Source organism: Cotesia glomerata, linkage group LG1 (assembly GCF_020080835.1).
Source record: "Cotesia glomerata isolate CgM1 linkage group LG1, MPM_Cglom_v2.3, whole genome shotgun sequence".
NCBI lineage: Eukaryota > Metazoa > Arthropoda > Insecta > Hymenoptera > Braconidae > Cotesia > Cotesia glomerata.
In genome coordinates this window covers 9,400,758-9,426,095 of record NC_058158.1, presented here as the reverse complement: position 1 = coordinate 9,426,095, position 25,338 = coordinate 9,400,758, and the positions used below count along the sequence as shown (strand labels likewise).

At 26.7% G+C, this 25,338-nt stretch overlaps 2 protein-coding genes across 2 annotated transcripts in view; both read left to right on the top strand.

Moving 5' to 3' along the window:
* LOC123275421 (zinc finger protein 236-like) overlaps positions 1-15,821 on the top strand; it is a 49,020-nt gene extending 33,199 nt beyond the window's left edge. Inside the window, exons 19-20 of the mRNA XM_044743535.1 lie at positions 6,822-6,830; positions 15,810-15,821. Of these exons, the coding sequence (XP_044599470.1) occupies position 6,822 (1 nt within the window). The 3' untranslated portion in view covers positions 6,823-6,830; positions 15,810-15,821. The remainder of the gene's footprint in view (positions 1-6,821; positions 6,831-15,809) is intronic.
* On the top strand, positions 209-9,481 carry LOC123275423 (FAD synthase-like). The gene is made up of 10 exons (XM_044743540.1): positions 209-365; positions 440-534; positions 5,402-5,525; positions 5,597-5,709; positions 6,107-6,247; positions 6,332-6,474; positions 7,071-7,280; positions 7,362-7,547; positions 8,948-9,205; positions 9,289-9,481. The coding sequence occupies exons 1-9, from the start codon at positions 239-241 to the stop codon at positions 9,195-9,197; spliced, it is 1,389 nt and encodes a 462-aa protein (XP_044599475.1). The 5' UTR covers positions 209-238; the 3' UTR covers positions 9,198-9,205; positions 9,289-9,481.
* Positions 15,822-25,338: the final 9,517 nt, after the last annotated feature.

Here is a 25,338-nt window from a genome sequence, read left to right as displayed (position 1 = left end):
TAATTAATATTTGTGATAAATATTTGTAATTTATAAAAAAAACTCCACTTTATCCAGAAGTTAACCTCTAACTGTCAAACTTTAATTATTTAAATAAACAATTGTTATATAAAAAATAATTTATGTGACAATAATACAATAAATTGATAATTTAATAATTTTCTTACGTAATTTTTATAAAAAATTAAATGTTAGTTAATTATTTATTTATTTAGTTATTAAATAAATAATCATAATCATGTATAAAATTTTTCGTCGCGTTTTTCAAAACTTAATTATCAATAATTTAAATAAATATTCTTTTATTGCTTATAATCCATTGAACTTTAGCACATCATGTCAGAAATACACAGCTGGATTAATTAGTGAGTAATGAGATTAATTAATTAGTATTAAATTATTAATTTTAATGACTGATTATCTAAACTGACATTTTCAGTAATTGGAGATGAAATATTAAAAGCGCAAGTGAAGGACACTAATTCATACTTCATGTGCTCACTTTTGTATGAGCATGGAGTTAAAGTTGAAAAAGTAAGTTCTTTTTATTAGTAATTAACTAATTATAAAAAAAAAATAATTATAATTTATTGAATTTAATTTAATAAACACGTAATAATTTTAAAGATTTTTATAACAATTAAATTATAATAAAAAAATTTATAACATTGAAATCGGAAGACACTTGACAATTATTTTAATTTTCTTGAATAATAAACTAGGTTTAGAAAATTATTTTTAAAAAATTGCACTTATAATTTTTTACAGCTTTTGAAGATGAAATTTTTTAAATAAATTTTTCTTGCTACAATCTATTATTTATTTATTTATTTATCAGCAGTTATGCCAAGGCTTCATAAGCCGAATGGCAAATTAATAAAATACATAATCATCATATATTCACGTTTATAATAATAAAAATTAAGTTAGCCAACATCTAAAAATTTTTAGAATTTTTTTTTTTATTGAAAAAATGATTGTAAAAAAATTTTAAAAAAATTTTCATTTGTAAAAAACTTTAATAACTATCAGTGCAATTTTTAAAAATATTATTTTGTTCTAATTTAATTATTAAAAAAAAAATTAAAAACGTCGGCTAACTTTAGTATTATTTATAATAATATTGTTTAATATCGCGTTACTGGAACCATAAGGGCGTATAAAAAATTTTTTTTGCCCTCTGGGCGGAAAGTGGCAACTTTCGTCCCGCTGCGCTAAACTAAGTTGCCGCTTTCCGCCTTCGTCGGACAAAAATAGTATATTACACACCTAGGGAAGTAAAGTAAGAAATGTCTCAGATCACATGTAATTGTTGGCCGAGGCGAAGCCTCGGCCAACAATTACATGTGATCTGAGGCTTTCTTATTTACTTCCCGAGGAGTGTATACTATTTTTTTGTCCGACGAAGGCGGAAAGCGGCAACTTAGTTTAGCGCAGCGGGACGAAAGTTGTCACTTTCCGCCCGGAGGGCAAAAAAACATTTTCTAAAACCATAAGGGCGTATCCTGTTTTTTCGGTTTATTATCAATTATAGGTCGGAGTAAGAAAAAAAATTGCAAAGGTGATAGAAATTATCACTCCACAACATAATTTATATCAACAAATATTTATTTGAGTGAAAAAACTAGGGCTTCACACGAGACGAGAGTAGGCGAGAGTATCAAAAATCTCGTCTCGGTCTCGTCAATTCCGAAAAAATTAAGTCTCGGTCTCGTCTCGTTACCAGTTGTCTCGTCTCGTCTCGCTTAGTTCTAAATGTTAAGAATTTTCTATTAAGTTTCTTACCAAATACTTGAGTGTTCGACCAATTCTATTATATATACTTCCACAGATGTCTACATTAATTGTTCATATATTTATTACAAAAAATACAGGAAAAAACAAAAATTTCCTCCATGGAATCTGCAGATGTCCAAATAGACACCTCATTTTCAAAACATCGAGATTTAATGGCAATAAAAGTTGTACGTTAAGTACTGAATTAATAATGAGATTAGTTTTTATATTTGTAAATTCTATTTTTTCTTGAAATATAACGTTAATTATCGCAAATTTGTAACAACTATAATAATTAATATTCTTTTGAACTATTATATCATATTATAAAATATTATATAATATTATAAAATAATAAAGACAACGAGTTGCAGTAAAAATATGAAAAAATCATACTCGGCTAAGGATGCCATGATGTTTTGTATTGACAAACTACGATATAGAATATAAATACTAATACGTATACTTCAAAAATTAGAGTTTCAACTTTGAGTTTTTTTTTTTTTTAAAGTTACAAAAAACTTTTTCACAGATGGTCTCCAGATTTTATAGTTTGTAAAATTTATTGTTCTCTTTGTAGATCTTTTCTAATTTTTCTAATAAAAACTTCACAAAAAAAATTTTACGAGACTCTCGGGTTGCGCTATATGTGGTCTCGGTATCGCCGATAATATTTTCAAAAACGTCTCGTCTCGTCTCGTTTCGCTTTTCCGAGACGAGAACGAGACGAGACGAAAAAAGCTCGCTCTCGTGTGAAGCCCTAGAAAAAACGAATGAAAAATTAATAAAAAATAAATTCATAACAACTTGAGAACAATCTGTATGTCTTCAAGTTAATAAAATTAGCCTCAAAGTTTTTCAAAATTGATTTTTTTTTACTTCAGATCTATTTACAATTAACAAAAGAGTTTTGTAAGCCATTTACTTATCACGGCTAATCGCAAATTACTTATCACGGCTTTAATTATTCCAATAATTGATTATTGCTCATTGGTATTGATAGATAACTCTAAAAGATTAGACTATAAATTACAGCGATTGATGAACAACGGCATCAGGTTCATTTTCGATCTGAAGCGTGATGACCATATCACTCCTTATCGTCGCTCCTTAAAATGGCTCTCAATCAAACCAAAAAGATTGTATCTCCTAGCTTGTTTCCTGTATAAACTGTTCAGTTCTGGTGAACCAAATTTTTTGAGGTGTCTCTTTGTTGAGGAGCCACAAGATATAAGACGCTCGGAAAGGCTGGCTTCAAAGTATAACAATGTCTCGTTTAGCTTTCCAAACTTCTCAACAGCAGTATATGAACACTCTTTCTTATGTTACGTTCACAAATTTTTGGTAAATTAATTTAAAAATTATTTAAGTCCAGATTTTGACCTCGTTAGGATGTCAATAGACTCCAGGTGGGTCGTGTCACTGGTTTACTCCGCGAAGTCACTTTTAAAATTTAAGTTTATAAAATTTTATGTTACTTTCAATTAACCTGCCTCAGGTAGGTGATTTTAGAGTGCCTGAACGATGGCTAGCGCTTCGGCGATTTCACCAGGGTGGAAAACAGCTAATAAAAGCGCTTACACCCTGGGGGATAAGGTTTTAATAAATATCCATATTAATTGATTGACAATTAATAAAATTTATTTGAAAAGGATTCGGCAGGTTCAGCCTCGGACCAGCAGAGATTGCTCCTCTGCTAAGTCCGAGGACTGACTGCTCCAGATGAAGTCTGAAGACAGAATGTATAAAAAATATTAATTACATTGGGTTTTTATAATAATTTTTAGCGACGTTGCATCTTAGGTTACCCTATGTGAACATCAACGCAGTCCAAATCCCACAACGTACACTGTTTAGTATACTGGGCTGCGTTGACGTTCCAGAAATCTGTTATCTCGAGGTATTTCCGTTACGAGATACCTCAAATAACGATTAATTTATTATTTTAAATATTAATTAATAAAATTTTTAATAAATTTAATATTTGCCAAAACGTAACACTTAATATCATCAATACGCCTTTGGCGTGAAATACCATTCGATGTCATAAATTCAATTAGCATTGAGGCATTTAAATCCAAAGCATTTGAATTCTTCTACGACCTTGAACTCAGAGAGACATAGTAACCAAAGACTGCATTCACTCTACATAGTTTACAGATAAACTGATATGTACAAAACTTTATTGCTCAAATCCATCAGTGGTTTTCATGGTGGTTTATATTTTTTTTTATATTTAGATGATGACTATGTTTATAGTTTTACATGTACTTTAATTAATCACACCATGTATAATTTTGCCATTTGGCTCTTGCCTTGGCATTTAAATTGAAAAAATAAATAAATAAATAAATTTAGAACTGTAATTTTAAAAAAGTCATTCAAAAAGAACTTTGTTCTTGAGAATTGTTATGATTCTTCAATACCAATATCTTGAAGCAAGTTTGATGATCTAAATCATTTTTGTATATCAGGCACTGTCCCACAAAATATCATGGGTATTATCAAAGTTTAATTTTCAGCCATGGTCATAGTTTATAAATTTTTTTGTCATTATCTAGTTAAAAAAAAAATTAACAAATCTTTTTTTTTACTTTTATAATCTTAGACACAGATGATCCTGTCGATGGAGATGGCATTGGAGTAATACTCTGATGAATTTATTTTTCCTTAATTTTTTATTAGTTTTCTCACTTAGATAAATATTTGTTGACATAAATCAAGTTGTGGAGTGATATTCTATTACCTTTGCAATTTTTTTTCTTACTCTGACCCATAATTGATAATAAACCGAAAAAACAGGATACGCCCTTATGGTTTTAGAAAAATGTTTTCTTAAAACCATAAGGGCGTATCACAAAAAAATTTTTTTATTTCGTTTTTTCCATAGATGCTAATATTTTCAACATTTTTACATTGATTGGAGCAAAAAAAAATTTTTTATATGCCCTTATGGTTCTAGTAACGCGATATATAAATTTAGATTTATAGAATTTAGAATTTAAGAAGCAAATTTTTATTATCTAATCAGAATCGTATCCAATAAAAGCACAGAAATGAAATAAAATATAGTCTCAAAACAAAAATCGTAAGACAAAATCAGATTACTGTTTTTCTTCAGTCTCACGTGACATAAAAAAGTCGAAAACTTTACTTTTAAAATTATTTAGACTCTAGGAATTTATAATATCATGTGGGAGTTTTGTCCAGAGTCGGATTATTAGTCAAAAAATTTCTAAAAATTATCAGATGTCTCTCAATTTCAGTATCATAAAAATTTAGCAAAAAAATTCCGTGTAGAAATTTTTAAAAATTATAAGTGAAAATTTTTTTTATAATAATTGATTGGTCTTAAAAATTTTAAGCGTTGTCAGATGTCTGCTAATTTCAGTATCATTAATAATTTATATGATACTTAAATTGGGAGATATTCAATAATTCTTATAAATTTTTCAACGGATAAATTACAACAAAAAAAATTTATTAAAAAAATTTCATCTTCAGAAGCTTTAAAAAATTATAAATTAAATTTTTTATAAATAATTTTCTCTACCTGGTTTATTATTCAAGAAAAATTATAATGTCATTAATTTATTTATTTTTCAAAAATTTTTTTTCTTTCCAGATATCAATTATTAGTGACAGCATAGAAGAAATTGCTAATGAAATAAGATTATTCTCTGGTAAATATAAATATGTAATTGCATCTGGTGGCGTTGGACCTACTCATGATGATAAAACTTATGAAGGTTGATTTTTTAAATAATTTAATCCATCAAAAATCAAGAAAAGTATGAAAAGTAATATTAATTTAATTTAGGCCTCGCTAAAGCTTTTGGAGACTCTTTACATTATCATCCAACACTGATGAACATTATAAAAGAAATATCTGACGTTGAAGATAAAAATTCCCCACTGTTTAAAGTCGCTTATGTAAGTTATCAATTACGGTATGCTAAAGCTAATATTATCTGTAAGAATAAAGCGGTCATTGGTTGATTGATTGGTCAACTGTTACTTGTATTCAGCAATAATTGCAGTATACATTTGAACAGCGTGTCTAGATAATTAATTTTCGTAACCAAGATACCAGTATCCAATCATTAGGTAAGTAACTGAACAGTAAGTAATTAACATTCGTAGGTAAACTGAACAGAGCACAATTGATTTCGGTATCCAATCAAATAGTAAGCAAATTATATTATCAGTATGTTTGGGAAAATCATGTTCCCAATCAATGGAATTGCTTCAAGAATTATTGACTTACATATTTTCGGTGCTTCCACGCTCTATTGGTAATTATTAATTAATAAACACTCTGTAATTTCAGATCCCAAAAATTGCAAATCTGAAATTTGGGAAAAATGATCAAGGTCAATTATTAAAATTTCCGTGTGTTAATGTTGAGAATGTTTATGTATTTCCTGGATCTCCGATATATTTTGAGCCATTGTTTAAAAGCTTGTGTAAAGTAAAGAAAAATAATTTTTTTTTCTATAAATTAACAGTTCAAAAAAATATTTTTTTAGATATAATTGTTGTTAATTAATTACAGGAGATATTTAATGCACATAAAAGATTTTGTAAAAGGGAATTATACATAGATGCCAAAGAAGATGTATTTGCTAATGCATTAACAAGTGTTGCTAATGAATTTCCTGATGTTGCTTTCGGCTCTTATCCTATTAGCGACCAAAAGTAATTATAATTATTATCAAAATATTAAAAATTTTTTTTTATTAAAATAGGACCAAGATTTTTGCCTTAATTTCAAACTAAATGGCTTTAATATTTAATATTTATTTAATATTATAGCGAATAAATTGGTCATAAAAAAAAGTTTGAAACAAAAATTTTATAAAATTTAATTTTATAAAAAAAAATGTCTTATGATTTCTTATATGAAAATAAGACCAATATTTTTGCCTTAATTTTAAAATAAATGGCTTAAATATTTACAATTATGGCGAAAATATTGGTCATAAAAAAATTTGAAATAAAAATTTTATAAAAAAAATCTCTCATGATTTTTTTATACGACCAATATTTTAACTGTAATTTTAAAATTAAGATTCATAATGAATGATTCAAATTTTTTATTTTTAAATTAGAGCTTTTTGGTCCTGAGAAAAAATTATAAAAGACATTTTTTTGTAAAATTAAATTTTTAACAACTTTTATTTAAATAATTTTTTATTCAAAAAATTAAACAGTATTAATTATTAATTGTTGTTTTGAAATTAAACCAAAATCTTGGCTCTAATTATTGATAATTTATTTTTAAAAAATTTTAGCTTTTACAAAGCGCGCGTTACAGTTGAAAGTGAAGATCAATTAATTACTGAAAAAGCAGCCGGAAAATTTTGCAGTCTAATTTCTTCTGATATTTTAGTTAATTATGATAAATCTCCTGAAGTAAATTCTTTAGAAAAGTACAAAGAATTTATTTCCAAAATTGATCAATCAAAAGCTAAGATTTTTACAGAGACAGTCCAGGAATTAAAGTGAGTAATAGTTATATTATATTTGGATAAACATAACTGACACTAAATTTTAATTATAAAATTTTTACTTTGGTTTTTTAGAGAAATTTTAAGTAATTCTAATGTAGTTATTCAGTATGATTTTTCTGTTGAATCAACTGTATTGTTACACCTTGTTCATATTGCCCGAACTTCATTAAACAGCAATGAAATTATTGATGCTTTAATTGTAAAGGAAAAAAATAAACCAATAAATGTTGAAAATTTTCATAAAGATATTTTAAGTCGGTAAGAAATATTAAAAATAATTATCTATATCATTAAGAGAATAAGAAAAATTTTGTCTCCAGGATAGTCGTATTATAAAATCATTGTGTCTTGTGAAATATTGACATTTTTAAAAATATAAGCTCACCCCGACATTATACTCATCGAAACCTTTCATTTGAGTACCCGCATCAATTTTTCATATATTTTATATATTTATATATATGTATATATGAAAAATATATTAAAAATGCATGTGGGTACTCAAATGAAAGCTCTTGATGATTGTAATATCGGGATGAGCTTATAACTTCATAAATGTCAATATTTAAGAAATTACAATGCATTTAAGAATTAAGAAATGACTTTGTATCTTGTAAACAATTGACATTTTTAAAAATATAAGCTCATCTCGATGTTACACTCATCAAGACCTTTCATTTGAGTACCCACATCAATTTTTCATATACTTTATATATTTATATATATGTATATATGAAAAATATATCAAAAATGCATGTGGGTACTCAAATGGAAGCTCTTGATGATTTTAATATTGGGATGAGCTTATATCTTTAAAAACGTCGATAGTTAAGAAAGTACAGTGCAATTTAACATAATTAAGAAATGACCTTATAACTTGAGAACTATTCACATTTTTTAAGATATAAGCTCACCCCGACGTTACACTCATCGAGACCTTTCATTTGAGTACCCACATCAATTTTTCATATATTTTATATATTTATATATATGAGTATATGAAAAATATATCAAAAATGCATGTGGGTACTCAAATGGAAGCTCTTGATGATTTTAATATCAGGATGAGCTTATATCTTTAAAAACGTCGATAGTTAAGAAAGTTCAGTGCAATTTAACATAATTAAGAAATTACCTTGTATCTCGTGAACAATTGATATTTTTAAAGATATAAGCTCTCCCCGACATAACACTCATCAAAACCTTTCATTTGAGTACCCACATCAATTTTTCATATATATATATATGTATACATGAAAAATATATCAAAAATGCATGTGGGTACTCAAATGAAAGCTCTTGATGAGTGTAATACCGGGATGAGCTTATAACTTCATAAACATCAATATTTAAGAAAGTACAGTGAAATTTAACAAAAGTCATTATTTGATAAAGCAAAATTTTAATTTTTATAGTTTACAAGTTACGGCAGTCACATAGTGATTGCATGGTTGCTAGTTTATAATTAAAATTACATTTTTATTTATTTATAAAAATTATTAAATATTTATAAAATAATAAAAGTGGTCAATATCGATTGCATACTTTTTTAATTGAACATCGGGTCATGAATTTCTGAGAGAGTTATTAAAATTCTCTGAGTTTATTTTTATTTTATGAGATTAATGTTCTTTACTTAGTAATGAACTTTTTTTTAGGTACAATGTAAAATTAACCGTATTGGATGCGGAAACAAAAATAAACTTAGAAAATATAAAAATACTTTATCCAGAATTAAAAACATTGTTGCTTACTGAAACAAATAACACAAAGGACAATTCAGCAATTGTAAAATTACTGAAACAGTTGTCGCCGTCAATCGAAATTAAAACTCCACTACTCGAATGGAATTCAGAAACTTTGTGGAGCTTTACTCGGTCTCTCTGCCTTCCTTACATTAAATTGTAGTACTACAGGTAAATATTTCCATAAAATTATAATTTTTAATGCTTAATGTTTAATACATGATTCGTAACACTTTATGAATTTATTTTTGTAGGTAATTTAATAATAAACGCATCACTTGCCTGCAAAGTAACAAGATTTATTGCAACCATAAATTACATTTCTTAACGACCAAAAGATGATACTTATATTACTTACTAAAGTTATGATTACGCACCCTTGTACAAAAATATTATATTTTTTAAGTATTAAATAAATTTTAAAAATGTGTATTTAAATATAATTATTTTAAGAAACTTTTAATTTGATAAAATTATTAAATATATTTTATAAGTACTTAAAAGCTTGTTGATTATTTAATCCTGTTAATTTCTGAAAGTATATTTTAATATAATTTATATTAATATCATACTAATTACGGTCTTGGATTATGTATTTTAAATAATATAGTAACTCGATTAGAGATTAATTAAATTCACCAGTAGCTTATTTTAATTCAGCTTTATATTTAAATGCCCAAGTTGGACATATAAGTCGATTAACGGGGAAATTAAAGTTTAAAGATAGAAATAAAAAAAAATTTATTATTAAAATTTATCTTACATACTTAAAAATAAATATTTTACTAAGTGGAAATTTAATTAGGATTTATAAAATAGAAAAAAATCAAATATTAAGCTTTTAGATAATTATTATAAGAAAGTTTTTTTTATCTATATTATTAAGAGAATAAGAAAAAGTTTGTTTCCAGGATAGTCATATGATAAAATTTTTTTTTTAGCGGAATTTAGTGTCATTACAAAGGTCTTAACTTGAATTAGTGTCTTTTCAAGATTTCATATTATTCTCACCGATAGTAAATTAATTATGATATTATTTAGGCTGCATTTGAAAATACTCTATCTCTAGATACATAATTAAGAAAAGACCTTGTGTCTTGAGAACTATTGACATTTTTAAAGATATAAACTCATCCCGATGTTACACTCATCAAGACCTTTCATTTGAGTACCCACATCAATTTTTCATATATTTTACATATTTATATATATATATATATATATATATATATATATATATATATATATATATATATATATATATATATATTTATTTATTTATTTAATTTAAATGCCAAGGCGAAAGCCAAATGGCAAAATTCATGCATAGAGTAACATAAGTACTTGTAAAACTATAAACACAGTCAATATAAATATCAATATCAATATCAATATTCTGAATTTTAGCTAATAAGTGATAACATAAATATGAAATATAATGATAAAAACAGAAAATCCTATAAGAGTATATATAAAAATGATATAAAAATATGCTAAGATAATATGTAAAACACTTATTTTTTAGAGTAACGAATTTTGTATATATGTATATCTATATATATATATATCTATATATATATACAAATATAAATAATGCTGTGAAGCGGGAAAGAATAGGAGTTACGGTAATTATTACGTGAAGCGTTCCACATTCACGTAACAGGATATTGGTAGGAAAGGATTGAGAAAGGAATATGGAGAGGATAATCTTAATGTGAGTTTATTGAATATGCGAGAAAAAATTATTAGATAGCTCGGACTGGGATTCGAACCCAGAACCTTCCGAAGACATGTCAGCTACTCTACCATTTGAGCTATCCGCTCTATACTAAATTTCCATTCGCTTATTCTATATACATTAAGCCACACCGTCCATCTTACGGCAAGCATTTTTACAAATATAAATAATGCTGTGAAGCGGGAAAGAATAGGAGTTACGGTATATATATATATATATATATATATATATATATATATATATATATATATATATATATCAGTTTAAACTATAAATTAGGTAGACTTTTAGCAGTCAAATTGTTATTAGGTCTCTTTGAGTTCAAGATCATAGAAGAAATCAAACGCTCTAGATTTAAATGCCTCAATGCTGAGTGAGTTTATGACATCAAGTGGTATTTCACGCCAAAGACGTATATATATGTATATATGAATAATATATCAAAACTGCATGTGGGTACTCAAATGAAAGCTCTTGATAAGTGTAACACCAGGATGAGCTTATATCTTTAAAAACGTCAATAGTTAAGGAAGTACAGTACAATTTAACATAATTAAGAAATGACCTTGTATCTTGTGAACTATCGACATTTCTAAAGATATGAGCTCATCCCCACGTTACACTCATCGAGACCTTTCATTTGAGTACCCACATCAATTTTTCATATATTTTACATATTTATATATATATGTATATATGAATAATATATCAAAACTGCATGTGGGTACTCAAATGAAAGCTCTTGATGGGTGCAACATCGGGATGAGCTTATATCTTTAAAAATGTCAATATTTAAGAAAGTACAGTGCAATTTAACAATTAAAAAATGACCTTGTATCTTGTGAACTATTGATATTTTTAAAGATATAAGCTCATCCCGAGATTACATTCATCGAGAACGTTCATTTGAGTACCCACATCAATTTTTCATATATTTATATATATTATATATAAATATGTATATATGAAAAATATATGAAAATGCATGTGGGTACTCAAATGAAAGCTCTTGATAAGCGTAACACCAGGATGAGCTTATATCTTTAAAAACGTCAATAGTTAAGAAAGTACAGTGTAATTTAACAAAATTCATTATTTATTAAAGCAAAATTTTACTAAAAACTTACAAAAATTGAAAGTAAATTTTTTTTTTATTTATCGTTAATTTTTATAAAAATGAAATAATAAAAAATTAAGAATTTGAAGAGAGTATCGTAATTAAAGGATAAACTTGTTTATTGAGTTAGTGTTACGATAAAGCTCTAGATTTTGTACTTGGGATAGAGGAATTGTGATTCAAACTGATCCAACTAACTGGTCAGAGACTAAACTCGTCCATAAGCGGCTTAAAACTATAATCTCACCAATTTACTACCTACATCAACTCTATAGTTTATTTGTAAAATATTGTTTGCTGAGATACTTTATCCACGTATATGATATCAGTATAAGACAGGCGATAAATGATACTCTAAGTTATTGCACAGTAAAGTTTGATTTGATCCAGATGCGACTCCGATGTAATAAGCTATTTTATTGCAATAAATTATAAATATTAAAAACGAATAATTTTTGTTTGAAAAGGTAAGGTATCATCAGCATAAATTAAGGGTGATAGATGAGGAAGGTAAGTAGAATGATGCATAGACATCAATCTATAAACGATAGTCGGGCTGCCATGGTAACATGCTAAATGACGTATTGATTCTTGACTACATCACATCCCAAGTAAGGTTTGATTATTTTTTCACTTATATATCACTCAAGCCATTACCGACGTTGCGTTGCACAGAAAAAAAAATTAATTTTGAAAAAAATGTAAAAAAAAATTAATTTGTTTAAAATTTTGAATTATTTTATTTTTTAGATGAAGAAATTTTAGTGAAAAAAAATTTTTTAGATTTTAGAAAAATTTTGGATGAAAATTTGTAATTAAAAATATTTTTTTTAGTAAGAAAAATTTTTATTTCTTTAGCAAATAAATAAAATTTTCAACAATTTAATTTATTATCAAAACTGACCATTTTTTTAAAAATAAATTTTTTTTTCTTAATATTATTATTTTGCTGAAGAAATTTTTTCGAAAATAAAATTTTCTAGATTTGAGAAAAATTTTGGATGAAAATTTGCAAATTTTCTATTTAAAATTTTTATTTTTGCAAATCAAAAAAATTTTTTTTAGTAAGAAAAATTTTTATTTCTTTAGCAAATAAATAAAATTTTCAACAATTTAATTTATTATCAAAACTGACCATTTTTTTAAAAATAAATTTTTTTTCTTAATATTATTATTTTGCTGAAGAAATTTTTTCGAAAATAAAATTTTCTAGATTTGAGAAAAATTTTGGATGAAAATTTGCAAATTTTCTATTTAAAATTTTTATTTTTGCAAATCAAAAAAATTTTTTTTTAAGAAAAATTTTTATTTCTTCAAATAAATAAAATTTTTTACAAATTAATTTATTGTCAAAACAATGACCATTTTTTTAAAAATAAATTTTTTTTCTTAATATTATTATTTTGCTGAAGAAATTTTTTCGAAAATAAAATTTTCTAGATTTGAGAAAATTTTGGATGAAAATTTGCAAATTTTCCATTTAAAATTTTAATTTTTGCAAATTAAAAAACTCTTTTTTTTAATAATGAAAATTTTTTATTTCTTCAGCAAATAAATAAAATTCTAAATAATTTAATTTATTATAAAAACAATGATCATTTTTTTAAAAATAAATTTTTTTTCTCAGTATTATTTTTTTGCTGAAAAAATTTTATTGAAAAATAATTTTATAAATTTCATAAAAATTTGTAAATTATCTTTATAAAATTTTTATTTTTGCAAATTAAAAGACTTTTTTTAACAAAAATTTTTATTTCTTCAAATAAATAAAATTTTCTACAAATTAATTTATTGTCAAAACAATGACCATTTTTTTATTAATTAAAGAGGTAAAAATTTTTTTATTGACAATAATGCTTTACTTTAAAAATAAATGAACTGACAAATATTATTCCGCGTGCTGCATCGGTCATTCGTACAAAAAGCCGACTTTTCTTCTTTATTCGGCATTTTAACAGATCGATCCGATTGCTCGCTCATTTGTAACCACTTGTACTGTATCCTCTTATTCTTATTTATGATTTCATGATATGCTTTAATGCGATCTAAAAGATTTTTGCTTACTTCACTTTATTTTTACCATTTTTAACGATAAAAAATTTTAAAGAATTTTAATGAAAAATTTTCAATTCGGTTTTTAATAATTTTCATTAAAAATTAAACAGCAATGTTGAAATAAAGAGATTAAATTTTTAATATCAATTTTGTAGTGAATAATTAAAATTAAATCTCAATTTCCTCCGAACAGATTGAATAAAATATTAATAAAGATAAAAGTTTAATCAGAATTTAAGTTGCGGAAATTAATAAATTAATAAATTTCAATGATAAAATAATTTTAAAATAAAAACTAAAAGTTAAAGATTCTTTTGTATCTTGAAAATATTCGCAATTTAAAAAGTTATGTACTCATGTCGTTAGGTAAGTAAAATTATATTAAATATTTTCTCATCGTAAAAGTTTTGCGTAATTTTATACTAAAAGTTCCCTTTCCCTGGCAACGTTTGCATTTGGTTTGTGATTTTTTGAAATTTCATTTAAAGTTAAAGTATCTTTTAGTTTTCACTTTGAAAACTTTTAAATGAAACTCCGAGTAGAGATTATACGTATATACTTCTGAAGATTGTTTTTTACCTTATATATTTCTTATCTTACAAGTCATCCACCTGTTTATCTGTTTTCTTTGTATTTATATATTATTTAGTTTTTTTTTATTTATTTTTTAAAGTTACATTCTTCCTCGATACTTTTTTTTTGTGGCTTTTACAATAGCGCGAGTCAATCCATGGTGTATAGAAGGAGTGAAAGGCGATTCTTCATGTTTTCATTACTCATCTTTTCAAAGACGACAGTCTCATTTTACGGGTAATACGCCGTAAAGCACTATTGGAAAATTGTAAAACCAAGAGATGATAAAAGTAGAAGTAAAGGTTGAATTGATATTGATATTGAGGTAGAGTGAGTATCAATTCCAGTAAAATTTCTTTCTCCAGAGAATAATATTAAGAAAAGAAAATATTATCAACTTATGGTTTTTTTTTTTTTTTTTTTTTTTTCAATTAAATTTACTAGCGCTTAGTGAAATTTTTTAATATAATTAAGTATTAAAATTTTTTTTGTCTTTTTGCAGGTCTTAAATTATCAATTCGGTTTATTAATTCAATAAAATATCTTATTATTTATATTATTAAAAGAGTAAAAAATATTTTGTGTCTTTTCAAGGTTTGATATCACTCTCCCCGATAGTTAATTTATTATGATGTATTTAGACTGGGTCATTCCATGTCAAATCGACCAATAGTTGGAATCGACCCCTTTCGATTTGGACAAATTTTGGTCAGAAGTTTTCTTTTATCATATAACGAAGTTCTGCCAAAGGAAAAAAAAATAAAAAATTTTTTTTCAAAAGATATGCAAATTTAAAATTTCGCGATTTTTCCAGTTTTTCAATTTTGTTTTTGTAATATCTCGAACGCTATTATAGATACAGGAGTCGACTTTCGTTTGTTTGAAAGAGGACACTTGAAGCTATTGAAAAAAAAATATTTTGGAAAAAAATTCCAAAAAATGCAAAATTTGTCAAATTTTGAATTTTTGAAAATCGTCAAAAATGACGGTCGACTATAAATTTTTCGCTCAAATTTTTTTGTATACTACCTTGTACCAATCTCAAAAGATCCTTAAATTTTTAGAACTGTGTTTTTTGTTTTTTCAAAAATATGAATTTTTTAAATTTGTTAAAAAAAAAATTTTTCTTAAAATTTTTTTTTTTATTATTATCTTAATCAAGTTTGGCAAATCGCGTAATTTTGATATTTTGAACAGTTGAAATTTCATTTAGTGGCATAATGATGAGAAAAAAAACATTAATGGTATTTTTTTATTATTGGTTATTCATTTATTTAATAATGCATTTCAAGTGTAAGTTTACTTTACATTCTGTTACGAAAGTTTCCTTTCTTTAATTCTTCTTGTACTGTTGTTGCTCCTTTTCGTTTTCTTAACCTGAAAAATGTTATGACTGAACCAAAAAATGTCATTAATGTTTTTTTTCTCATCATTATGCCACTAAATGAAATTTCAACTAGTTCAAAATATCAAAATTACGCGATTTGCCAAACTCGATTAAGATAAAAATAAAAAAAAAAAATTTTAAGAAAATTTTTAACAAATTTCAAAAATTCATATTTTTGAAAAAACAGAAAACACAGTTCTAAAAATTTTAGGATCTTTAAGATTGGTACAAGGTAGTATACAAAAAATTTGAGCGAAAAATTTAGTGTCGACCGTCATTTTGACGATTTTCAAAAACTCAAAATTTGACAAATTTGGCATTTTTGGAATTTTTTCCAAAATAATTTTTTTCAATAGCTTCAAGTGTCCCCTTTCAAATAAACAAAAGTCCATTCTTGTATCTATAATAGCGTTCGAGGTATTACAAAAACAAAATTGAAAAACTGGAAAAATCGCGAAATTTTGAATTTACATATCTTTTGAAAAAAAATTTTTTATTTTTTTTCCTTTGGCAGAACTTCGTTATATAATAAAAGAAAACTTCTGACCAAAATTTGTCCAAATCGAAAGGGGTCGATTCCAACTATTGGTCGATTTGACATGAAATGACCCAGACTGCATTCGAAAATACTCTATTTTTAGATACATAATTAAGAAATGACCTTGTATCTTGTGAACTATTGACATTTTTAAAGATATAAGCTCATCCCGGTGTTACACTCATCAAGAGCTTTCATTTAAGTACCTACATGCATTTTGATATATTTTTCATATATTCATATATATAAATATATAAAATATATGAAAAATTGATGTGGGCACTCAAATGAAAGGTTTTGATGAGTGTAACATCGAGATGAGCTTATATCTTAAAAAATATCAATATTTCATAAGATACAAGGTCATTTCTTAAATATGATAAATTGCACTGTACTTTCTTAAATATCAACATTTTTAAAGATATAAACTCATCCCGATGTTACACTCATCAAGAGCTTTCATTTGAGTACTCACATCAACTTTTCATATATTTATATATGTTTTATATATATATATGTGTATATATGAAAAATATATCAAAAATGCATGTGGGTACTTAAATGAAAGGTCTCGATGAGTGTACCATCGGGATGAGCTTCTATCTTTAAAAATATCCATATTTTAGAAGATACAAGTGTAAGCAACGCTATTCTTATTGCCGAGGCTGAAGGCTGTCGAGCATCGTGTGGCCCGAGATCTGTAACGTAAGGTCTTACCCCCAGCCCGTGACAAGACTCGCCCCACTCAACGAGGGTTGAGAGGACTACGAGAGAGATTGTTAGGGGCATTCCGACGCCACCCTTCATGAGGACCTCACGCGATGGGTCCTAGTACAACGCCACCCAGTCATTTTCATCCCTTAATTATATTGGCTTTCATTAGCTGTCTTATTCCGTAGTTATTGTCGGGTTATTACTTGTAGATGTATGAATAAATATGAGTGGTATATAAAATATAAACCTCGAGTCTTACACAAGGTAATTTCTTAATTATGTCAAATTGCACTGTACTTTCTTAACTATTAACATTTTTAAAGATATAAGCTCATCCCGATGTTACACTCATCGAGACCTTTCATTTGAGTACCCACATCAATTTTTCATATATTTTATATATGTTATATATATGTATATATGAAAAATATATAAAAAATGCATGTGGGTACTTAAATGAAAGCTCTTGATGAGTGTAACACCGAGATGAGCTTATATCTTTAAAATATATATTATATATGTATATATGAAAAATATATCAAAAATGCATGTAGATACTCAAATGAAAGCTCTCGATGAGAGTAACATCGGGGTGAGCTTATATCCTTAAAAACGTCAATAGTAAAGAAAGTACAGTACACTTTAACAAAAGTCATTATACAATTACGAAAAATTTTTTTTATGGTTGATATTAAATTTGATATAATTTTCTTAGAAAATTAAAATTTTCTTTTTTATAAAGTCTTAATTAATTTAAAATTTAAAATTATAATAAATTTAAATATAAAATGAATAATAAGACCAAATTTTTGTTGTATAACTTATGTCTTCCTAAATATTTATATTACTACTTAAAAACTTAAACATTAAGATTTTTTCTTAAAGATAAAATTTAACTTAATAAATTAATCCATTAATGAGGAACAGGTCGTACAAAACTGGATTGTTACCCTAAGCATCAAACCAATTTTCATTGGATGACATTAATCGATTAACCCGAGGACTAGAATAGAAGAGGAGTTAAGAGGTAGGACGGCGGAGAAGAACGGAGATAGTTCACTCCCACTTCCGATCCAATGGCAATAATCATAGAGTCACATCCGGGTACTGTTGATGCTGTACTTGTTGGTGATTTTCCATCAAAGTATTTGATCATCACGTACATAACTGAAATGGTTCTTGATTATCAGTAACTTGGATGTAATAGTAGAGTTTGTACTTTGAGGCATTCAACTATAATCGAAATCTACGGTGTTATGTACAGATGTATGCACGTAGTAGTCAGCGGGGACGAGGAGAAGAGCAACATCAAGAATAATAAGCAAGAAATAGTTGGGTGTAAAGTGTATGCGTACATGTATTATACCGGCCCGACTGAATCATACGATTTATGTAAACAACCGTCTGCATACAACTATATACACGCGCACAAATCACGCAACATATTAATTACTGACAATAAATATTTTCTTTTAATTTTTTAATTAAGGGACTAACAATTTAATTCAAAAAATAAATCTATATTATTAAGAGAATAAACAAAATTTTGTGGCCAGTGTATTTATATGATAAAATGGGTTTTTATGGTTTAATTTGGTATCGTTGGAAAAGTCTTGACCTGGAGTGCCTTTTCAAGGTTTTATATCATTCTCTCCAATAGTCAATTATAAGTAATTAGGCTGCATTCGAAAATGCTCTATTTTTAGATACATAATTAAGATATGAGCTTGTATCTTGTGAACTGTTGACATTTTTAAAGATATAAGCTCATCCCGATGTTACACTTATCAAGACCTTTTATTTGAGTACCCACATCAATTTTTCATATATTTTATATATTTATATAAATGTATATATGAAAAATATATCAAAAATGCATGTGGGTACTCAAATGAAAGCCTTTGATGAGTGTAACACCGGGATGAGTTTATATCTTTAAAAACGTCAATATTTAAGAAAGTACAGTGTAATTTAATATAATGAAGAAATGATCTTGTATCTTGTGAAATATTGACATTTTTAAAGAAATAAGCTCACCCCGATGTTACACTCATCGAGACCTTTCATTTGAGTACCCACATCAATTTTTCATATATTTATATATATATATATATATATATATATATGAATATATGAAAAATATATCAAAATGTATGTGGGTATTCAAATGAAAGCTCTTGATGAGTGTAACATCGGGATGAGCTTATATCTTTAAAAATGTCAATATTTAAGAAAGTACAGTGCAATTTAACATAATGAAGAAATGACCTTGTATCGTGTGAACTATTGACATTTTTAAAGATATAAGCTTATCCCGATGTTCCACTTATCAAGACCTTTCATTGAAGTACCCACATCAATTTTTCATATATTTTATATATTTATATATATTAGAGTGGTCCAAAAAAAAATAGTTTTTTGCCTATCATCTTAAAAGCTTCTCTAAGGTATAAAAAAAAATTCTCTCCAAAGCGCAGCTTGATATCTCAATTCTTCATGAAGCTCAATGAATTTTTATTTTCCCATTTAAATAATACGTAAAAAAATTTTATTTACGTTTTCATTCGGTAAAACTATGAAATACATTTTTTTTTGTATTTTTCGTCAATTATTCTTGTAGGAAATTTAATTCTCTACAAAAAAGTACTGAGGTAGTTTCTTCGTAATCTTAACGAGTAAAAAGTTATTGAGCTTTAAATACTCGCACAAAAGAAAATTTAAACGAAGATAGTTTCAAAGCAACTTTTCGAAAAATTTTTTGGTAACTGTATGTAATGATTTCAAAATTTATCAAATTAGACTGTTTCTAATATAATTAACACGTGTCTTTAGATGAAGTATTAACTGTGAATTGTGAATAATTTCTCTCATTACAATTTAGATATTTTTTCCTATGAGCAGTGATTTTTCAAAATTGAACTTGAATTTCATTACGGAATCTGAATCGAGGGCAAGCTAGTACTTCCGGATGTATACAGAAGTAAATTTTTTTATTTAAGAACATGTAGGACAGGGAGGACAGGTGAATATTTAAATTTTGAACATGATGCTGGGACATTTTTTGACCGAATGAAAAATCATGAAACTTTGCAGGAGTACGTAAATAGAAGTCTTCGTGAATTGATTTTTTTATTTTTGAATTCAATCATTAAAAAAAAAAATGATAAATAAACAGGTAGAGTTCGTGCGTAAAACTGCCTAATCTCAGGAGTCATCACATATTTAAATAGACAAGCTTAACTATAAAGAAATTGCTAATAAACTTACAACCAATATAATCTTTAAGACTGATTTAATTTTTTGGTTTTTTCTTATTTTAGTTTATATGACTTATAAGACATAATTATTAAAATGCAGCTAGGTTAGGGTAAAAAACTAATTGTCAACAAAAAATTTAATTTACTATATATCTTCATGTAGGCCGCAAGAGAGTGCTAAAAGTAAATTATCTAGTTAAAATTTTTTAAGCAGTGGTTAGAGTATTTACAAAGTCTGGTAATCTCCTTCAGTGCATTTTACATGTGGTTCAAATAAACAAACCGATATATTAAATTATCATTTGTTGTCACTGGTCCAGACTGAATTACCGATATCAGACTGTATACCATGTTTTTAAGAAAAAAATATAAATTACATAATCAAATACTTTGAAACAGAAAATGTGATACAACATGGATTCTAAAATCATATCTGATTGAATTTTCTTTTATTGCGAGTATTTAAAGCTTAATAACTTTTTACTCGTTAAGATTACGAAAAAACTTCTTCAGTACTTTTTTCTAGAGAATTAAATTTCCTAGAAGGATAATTGACGAAAAATACAAAAAAAAATTTTTTTCGTAGTTTTACCGGATGAAAACGTAAATAAAATTTTTTTACGTGTTATTTAAATGGGAAAATAACAATTCATTGAGCTTCATTAGGAATTGAGATATCAAGCTGCGCTTTGGAGAGAATTTTTTTCATACCTAAGAAAAGTTTTTGAGACAGCAGCACTTGAAAAAAAAAATAAAAATGTTTTTTTTGGACCACTCTAATATATATGAATATATGAAAAATATATCAAAATGTATGTGGGTATTCAAATGAAAGCTCTTGATGAGTGTAACATCGGGATGAGCTTATATCTTAAAAAACGTCAATACTTAAGAAAGTACACTGAAAAAAAAGTTTTATTCTACCAAGGAAATGTTTCCTTATGGTTAAAAAACTGGTATTCTTATGGTTAAAATACGAAAGTTTTTTAACTATAAGAATACCGTTTTCTCACTGTCAAAAAACTAGCCTTATAATAAAGCGTGGTATTTTGAGGTTAAGAATACCAGTTTTTTTATATCAAGAAAACTCGAGTAAAAAATTTAGTATTCTAGGTGGAAAAAAAATTTTTTTTTCAGTGTACAGTGTAATTTAACATAGTTAAGAAATGAGCTTGTATCTTGTGAACTATTGAAATTTTTAAAGATATAAGCTCATCCCGATGTTACACTCATCAAGACTTTTCATTTAAGTACCCATATCAATTTTTCATATATTTTATATATTTATATATATGAATATATCAAAAATGCATGTAAGTACTCAAATGAAAGCCCTTGACGAGTGTAACACCGGGATGAGCTTATATATCTAAAAACGTCAACATTCAAGAAAGTACAGTGCAATTTAACAAAAGTCATTATTTAATAATGCCAAATTTCAATATTTTATAGTTCACAAGTCACGTAGTGATGTATAATTTTTTTTTTTTTTTAAAATTGTAAATATTACCGAGAAATTTTCGAATCGATATTAAGTACTTTATCAGAATTTCACTAAAAAAAGACGAATAAAGAAGCAGAAATAATAAAAACATAGAGAAGATAAAGTGGCGAAATAAATAATAAATTTAAAATTATTCATAATAAATTTAGTGATTATTTTTGCAAGGTACAGTGAATTATTTGTGGAATTGATTAAAAGCATCCCCTTTGGCCGTAGTGGCGGATGAGAAGCGACGCGGGGCGGAGAGGGCGACACACGTTCTGAGGCGGCTAGACAGGACGGACGGGCAATCTCATATTTCACTCGAGTATTTCATTTGAGTTTGGAATTGATTGCTCGCCGGGTCGAAGGAAGATAGAGCGGGGTCACACGGGGAAGGGCAGGGGGTGGGTATGAGGGTCGCGGGGGCTTCAGGGTGAGTTGCTCGCGTGGGAGGACCAAAGTGCGACGACGCGGGTGCCCCAGGCCGATTACCAGAGGAAAGAAGAAGAGGCTGGTAGGAGGTTGGTAGGAGGTATGTGCTCCTATATATTTGTGTGTACCTCCTCTAGGTGCTGGCACATATATACATATATATACAATATACACATGAGGAGACAGAGAGAGATTTGGGGAAACAGTTGCGAGTTCCGAATGGAATGAAATGAGATAAACGTATATTTCCAGAGCAAATATTTACTCGCAGGCTGAGAGGGACTGGGGGACTTAACACATTTGGGGGAGTTCAGGAATGAGAAATAGTCAAGTAGTAGTCGTTATTGTACTAGTAGTTGTGGTAGTGGTAATATAATAGTAATAGTAATAGTAATAGTTATAGTTATAGTTATATTACAGTAGACCCCAGAGCAGAAACTAGCGGTGGAACAAGAGAGTAGCTGAGGAGAATTCAACTCCAAGTAAAAAAAAAACAGGGAAAATGTGTTTTCTGTTTGATTTGCAACTATATTTTTCTTTCTGCTCGGCTGAGTTTTGCTGGAACTTCCGGGGGTATAAAAGAATACAAAAGTTTCCTGGTGAATACTTGAAACAAATTTTAAATATGGTTTTCATTATGTTCCTTTTCATCTTTTATTTATTTATTTACTTTCTTTCATACTGAATATTTAATTACGTTATAAGCTTTAGTTATAAGTTATAAATATTACCTATTTGCAGAGCAGAGAAAAGTTTATTAACTTTATTATACAACCGGGATTATTATTATCTTTTTTTTTTTTCAGCTTATATTGTGAGCCATTCATTATTCATTTTTAGTAGACTGTGGGTTTTACTTTTATTTATAATTAGTGGTTATTTATATACTTGTTTTAGATACTTCGGGATTATTGGCAGCGGGTATTGGAAAAATTTATATTAACGTTTGGGAAAAATAAATAGACCTTATTAGAGGGAAGTATTATAATAGACTTATATTAGTAATGAAAAATTTGTTTTGTAAAAATATTATTTAAAAGCCGTCTAAGTAAAAATAATGAACATTTGAGATATGACCTTGTATCTTGTTAACTATTGATATTTTTTAAGATATAAGCTCATCCCGATGTTACACTCATCAAGACCTTTCATTTAAGTACCCACATCAATTTTTCATATATTTATATTTGTTATATATATGTATATATGAAAAATATATCAAAAATGCATGTAAGTACTCAAATGAAAGCTTTTGATGAGTGTAACCTTGAGATGAGCTTATATTTTTAAAAACGTCAACATTTGAGAAGGTACAGTGCAATTTAATTTAATTAATCAGGAAATGACCTTGTATCTTGTGAAATATTGACATTTTTAAAGATATAAGCTCATCTCGACATTATACTTACCGAGATCTTTCATTTGAGTACCCACATCAATTTTTCATATATTTGTATATATTATATATATGTATATATGAAAAATATATCAAAAATGCATGTGGGTACTCAAATGAAAGCTCTTGATGAGTGTAACATCGTGATGAGTTTATATCTTTAAAAACGTCAATACCTTAAAAAGTACAGCGCAATTTAACAGAAGTCATTATTTAATAAAGCAATATTTTATTTATTTATAGTTCACAAGTTACGGCAGTCACATAGTGACTGCAAGGTTGCTAGTATTAAATAAGTATTTATTGACGACCATGATAGATGATGTAAATTTACCAGCAGTATTTACATTTAATTATTGAAATTATAAGACAACAGAATAATATTTACTTTAAATTATTTTTTTTTTACAGTAATTCTTTTACTTTAACCTATATCGCAATATTTTCCATTTACTCTTTTAGTATTTTCGTTTTAGAGGGAAATTTACTCATGAATAAGCAAAACGGCTTCTACCTTATACTTTTTTCTTTTCTTACATCAACTTTAGCTTCTTTCTTTCATCCTCTTCGTCTTCACCACTCAGTCTTCTGGCCACTCAGTCTTTCACCCTCGACGTCAGAGGACTTCAATTTTATTTTGATTATGAAGCACAAACTTTATCAGTTTTTTGTAAATAGACCCAATTTTTTTTTTTTTTTTTTATTGTCCAGCACAATTTTTCTCCCAATCATTTTAATATAATTTAATATTTTTATAAATTTGATTATTCTCTTGCACTCATTTTTAATAATTTCTCTTCTCATTATACTAAAATGAAATGAGAAGTGTAGCGAGTTTTAATTAAACTTCGTAATGAGGACGAATGTACCTATAATTAAAAGTAAGGCGAAAGTTACCAGTAAATGAAAAGCAAATATAAAAAAATTTTATATCTAAATTTATTTACATTAAAAATATTTCACTTTAATCATGTAAAAATAAAGTATGTTGTCGAAAAACTTTTTTTTAAAAGTACATAAAAAAAAAAGAAACCCTTTTTCAATAAAAATATACCGTTGGAAAATTTAATTAATTAACCACTCACCAACTTACATTATATTACTGCGGAGTTATAAAATTAGTAAAAAAAAAAGAATCTTTTTTTTTTTTTTTTTTTTTCATTTGTTCACAACTCTTTGAAGTTTAAAAGTAAGTCAATAATCTTCCTTGCGAATTAACTAACTACAATGTTGAATTACCTGGGAAATAAATTAGGCAAGTTTTCAAATTACTCAGATATCAAGCTCAATGAGCAGAGCAAGAGTACAAAGTAAAGTTGGAGCGAGAGAGAACTAAATAAGATTACTATTGGATAGGTTACTCTTCCGAGCACGCTAGAGATAAAATTATTGAGATTAAAAAGATAGAATTCTCGACAAATATTATATTGAAGATTACATTCGTAGTAAAATTTCCCAACTATGATAACAAAACTAATAACTTCAAGTACAATGCTATAATTTATAACTTTTCACCGGTTCGCTAACATATTCCTTTTGCAATTGTTATTAAAATTTATAACATATTAATACATTTGATATTCGCTATTAATAAATTATGAGTTTTATGTT

Excerpts from the sequence above, each read along its gene's own strand:
- LOC123275423 (XM_044743540.1), top strand. The coding sequence starts at position 239 with ATGTATAAAATTTTTCGTCGCGTTTTTCAAAACTTAATTATCAATAAT. Across the intron at positions 6,248-6,331 it reads TGTTTAAAAGCTTGTGTAAA|GAGATATTTAATGCACATAA; the intron begins GTAAAGAAAAAT and ends AATTAATTACAG. Across the intron at positions 6,475-7,070 it reads TATCCTATTAGCGACCAAAA|CTTTTACAAAGCGCGCGTTA; the intron begins GTAATTATAATT and ends AAAAAATTTTAG.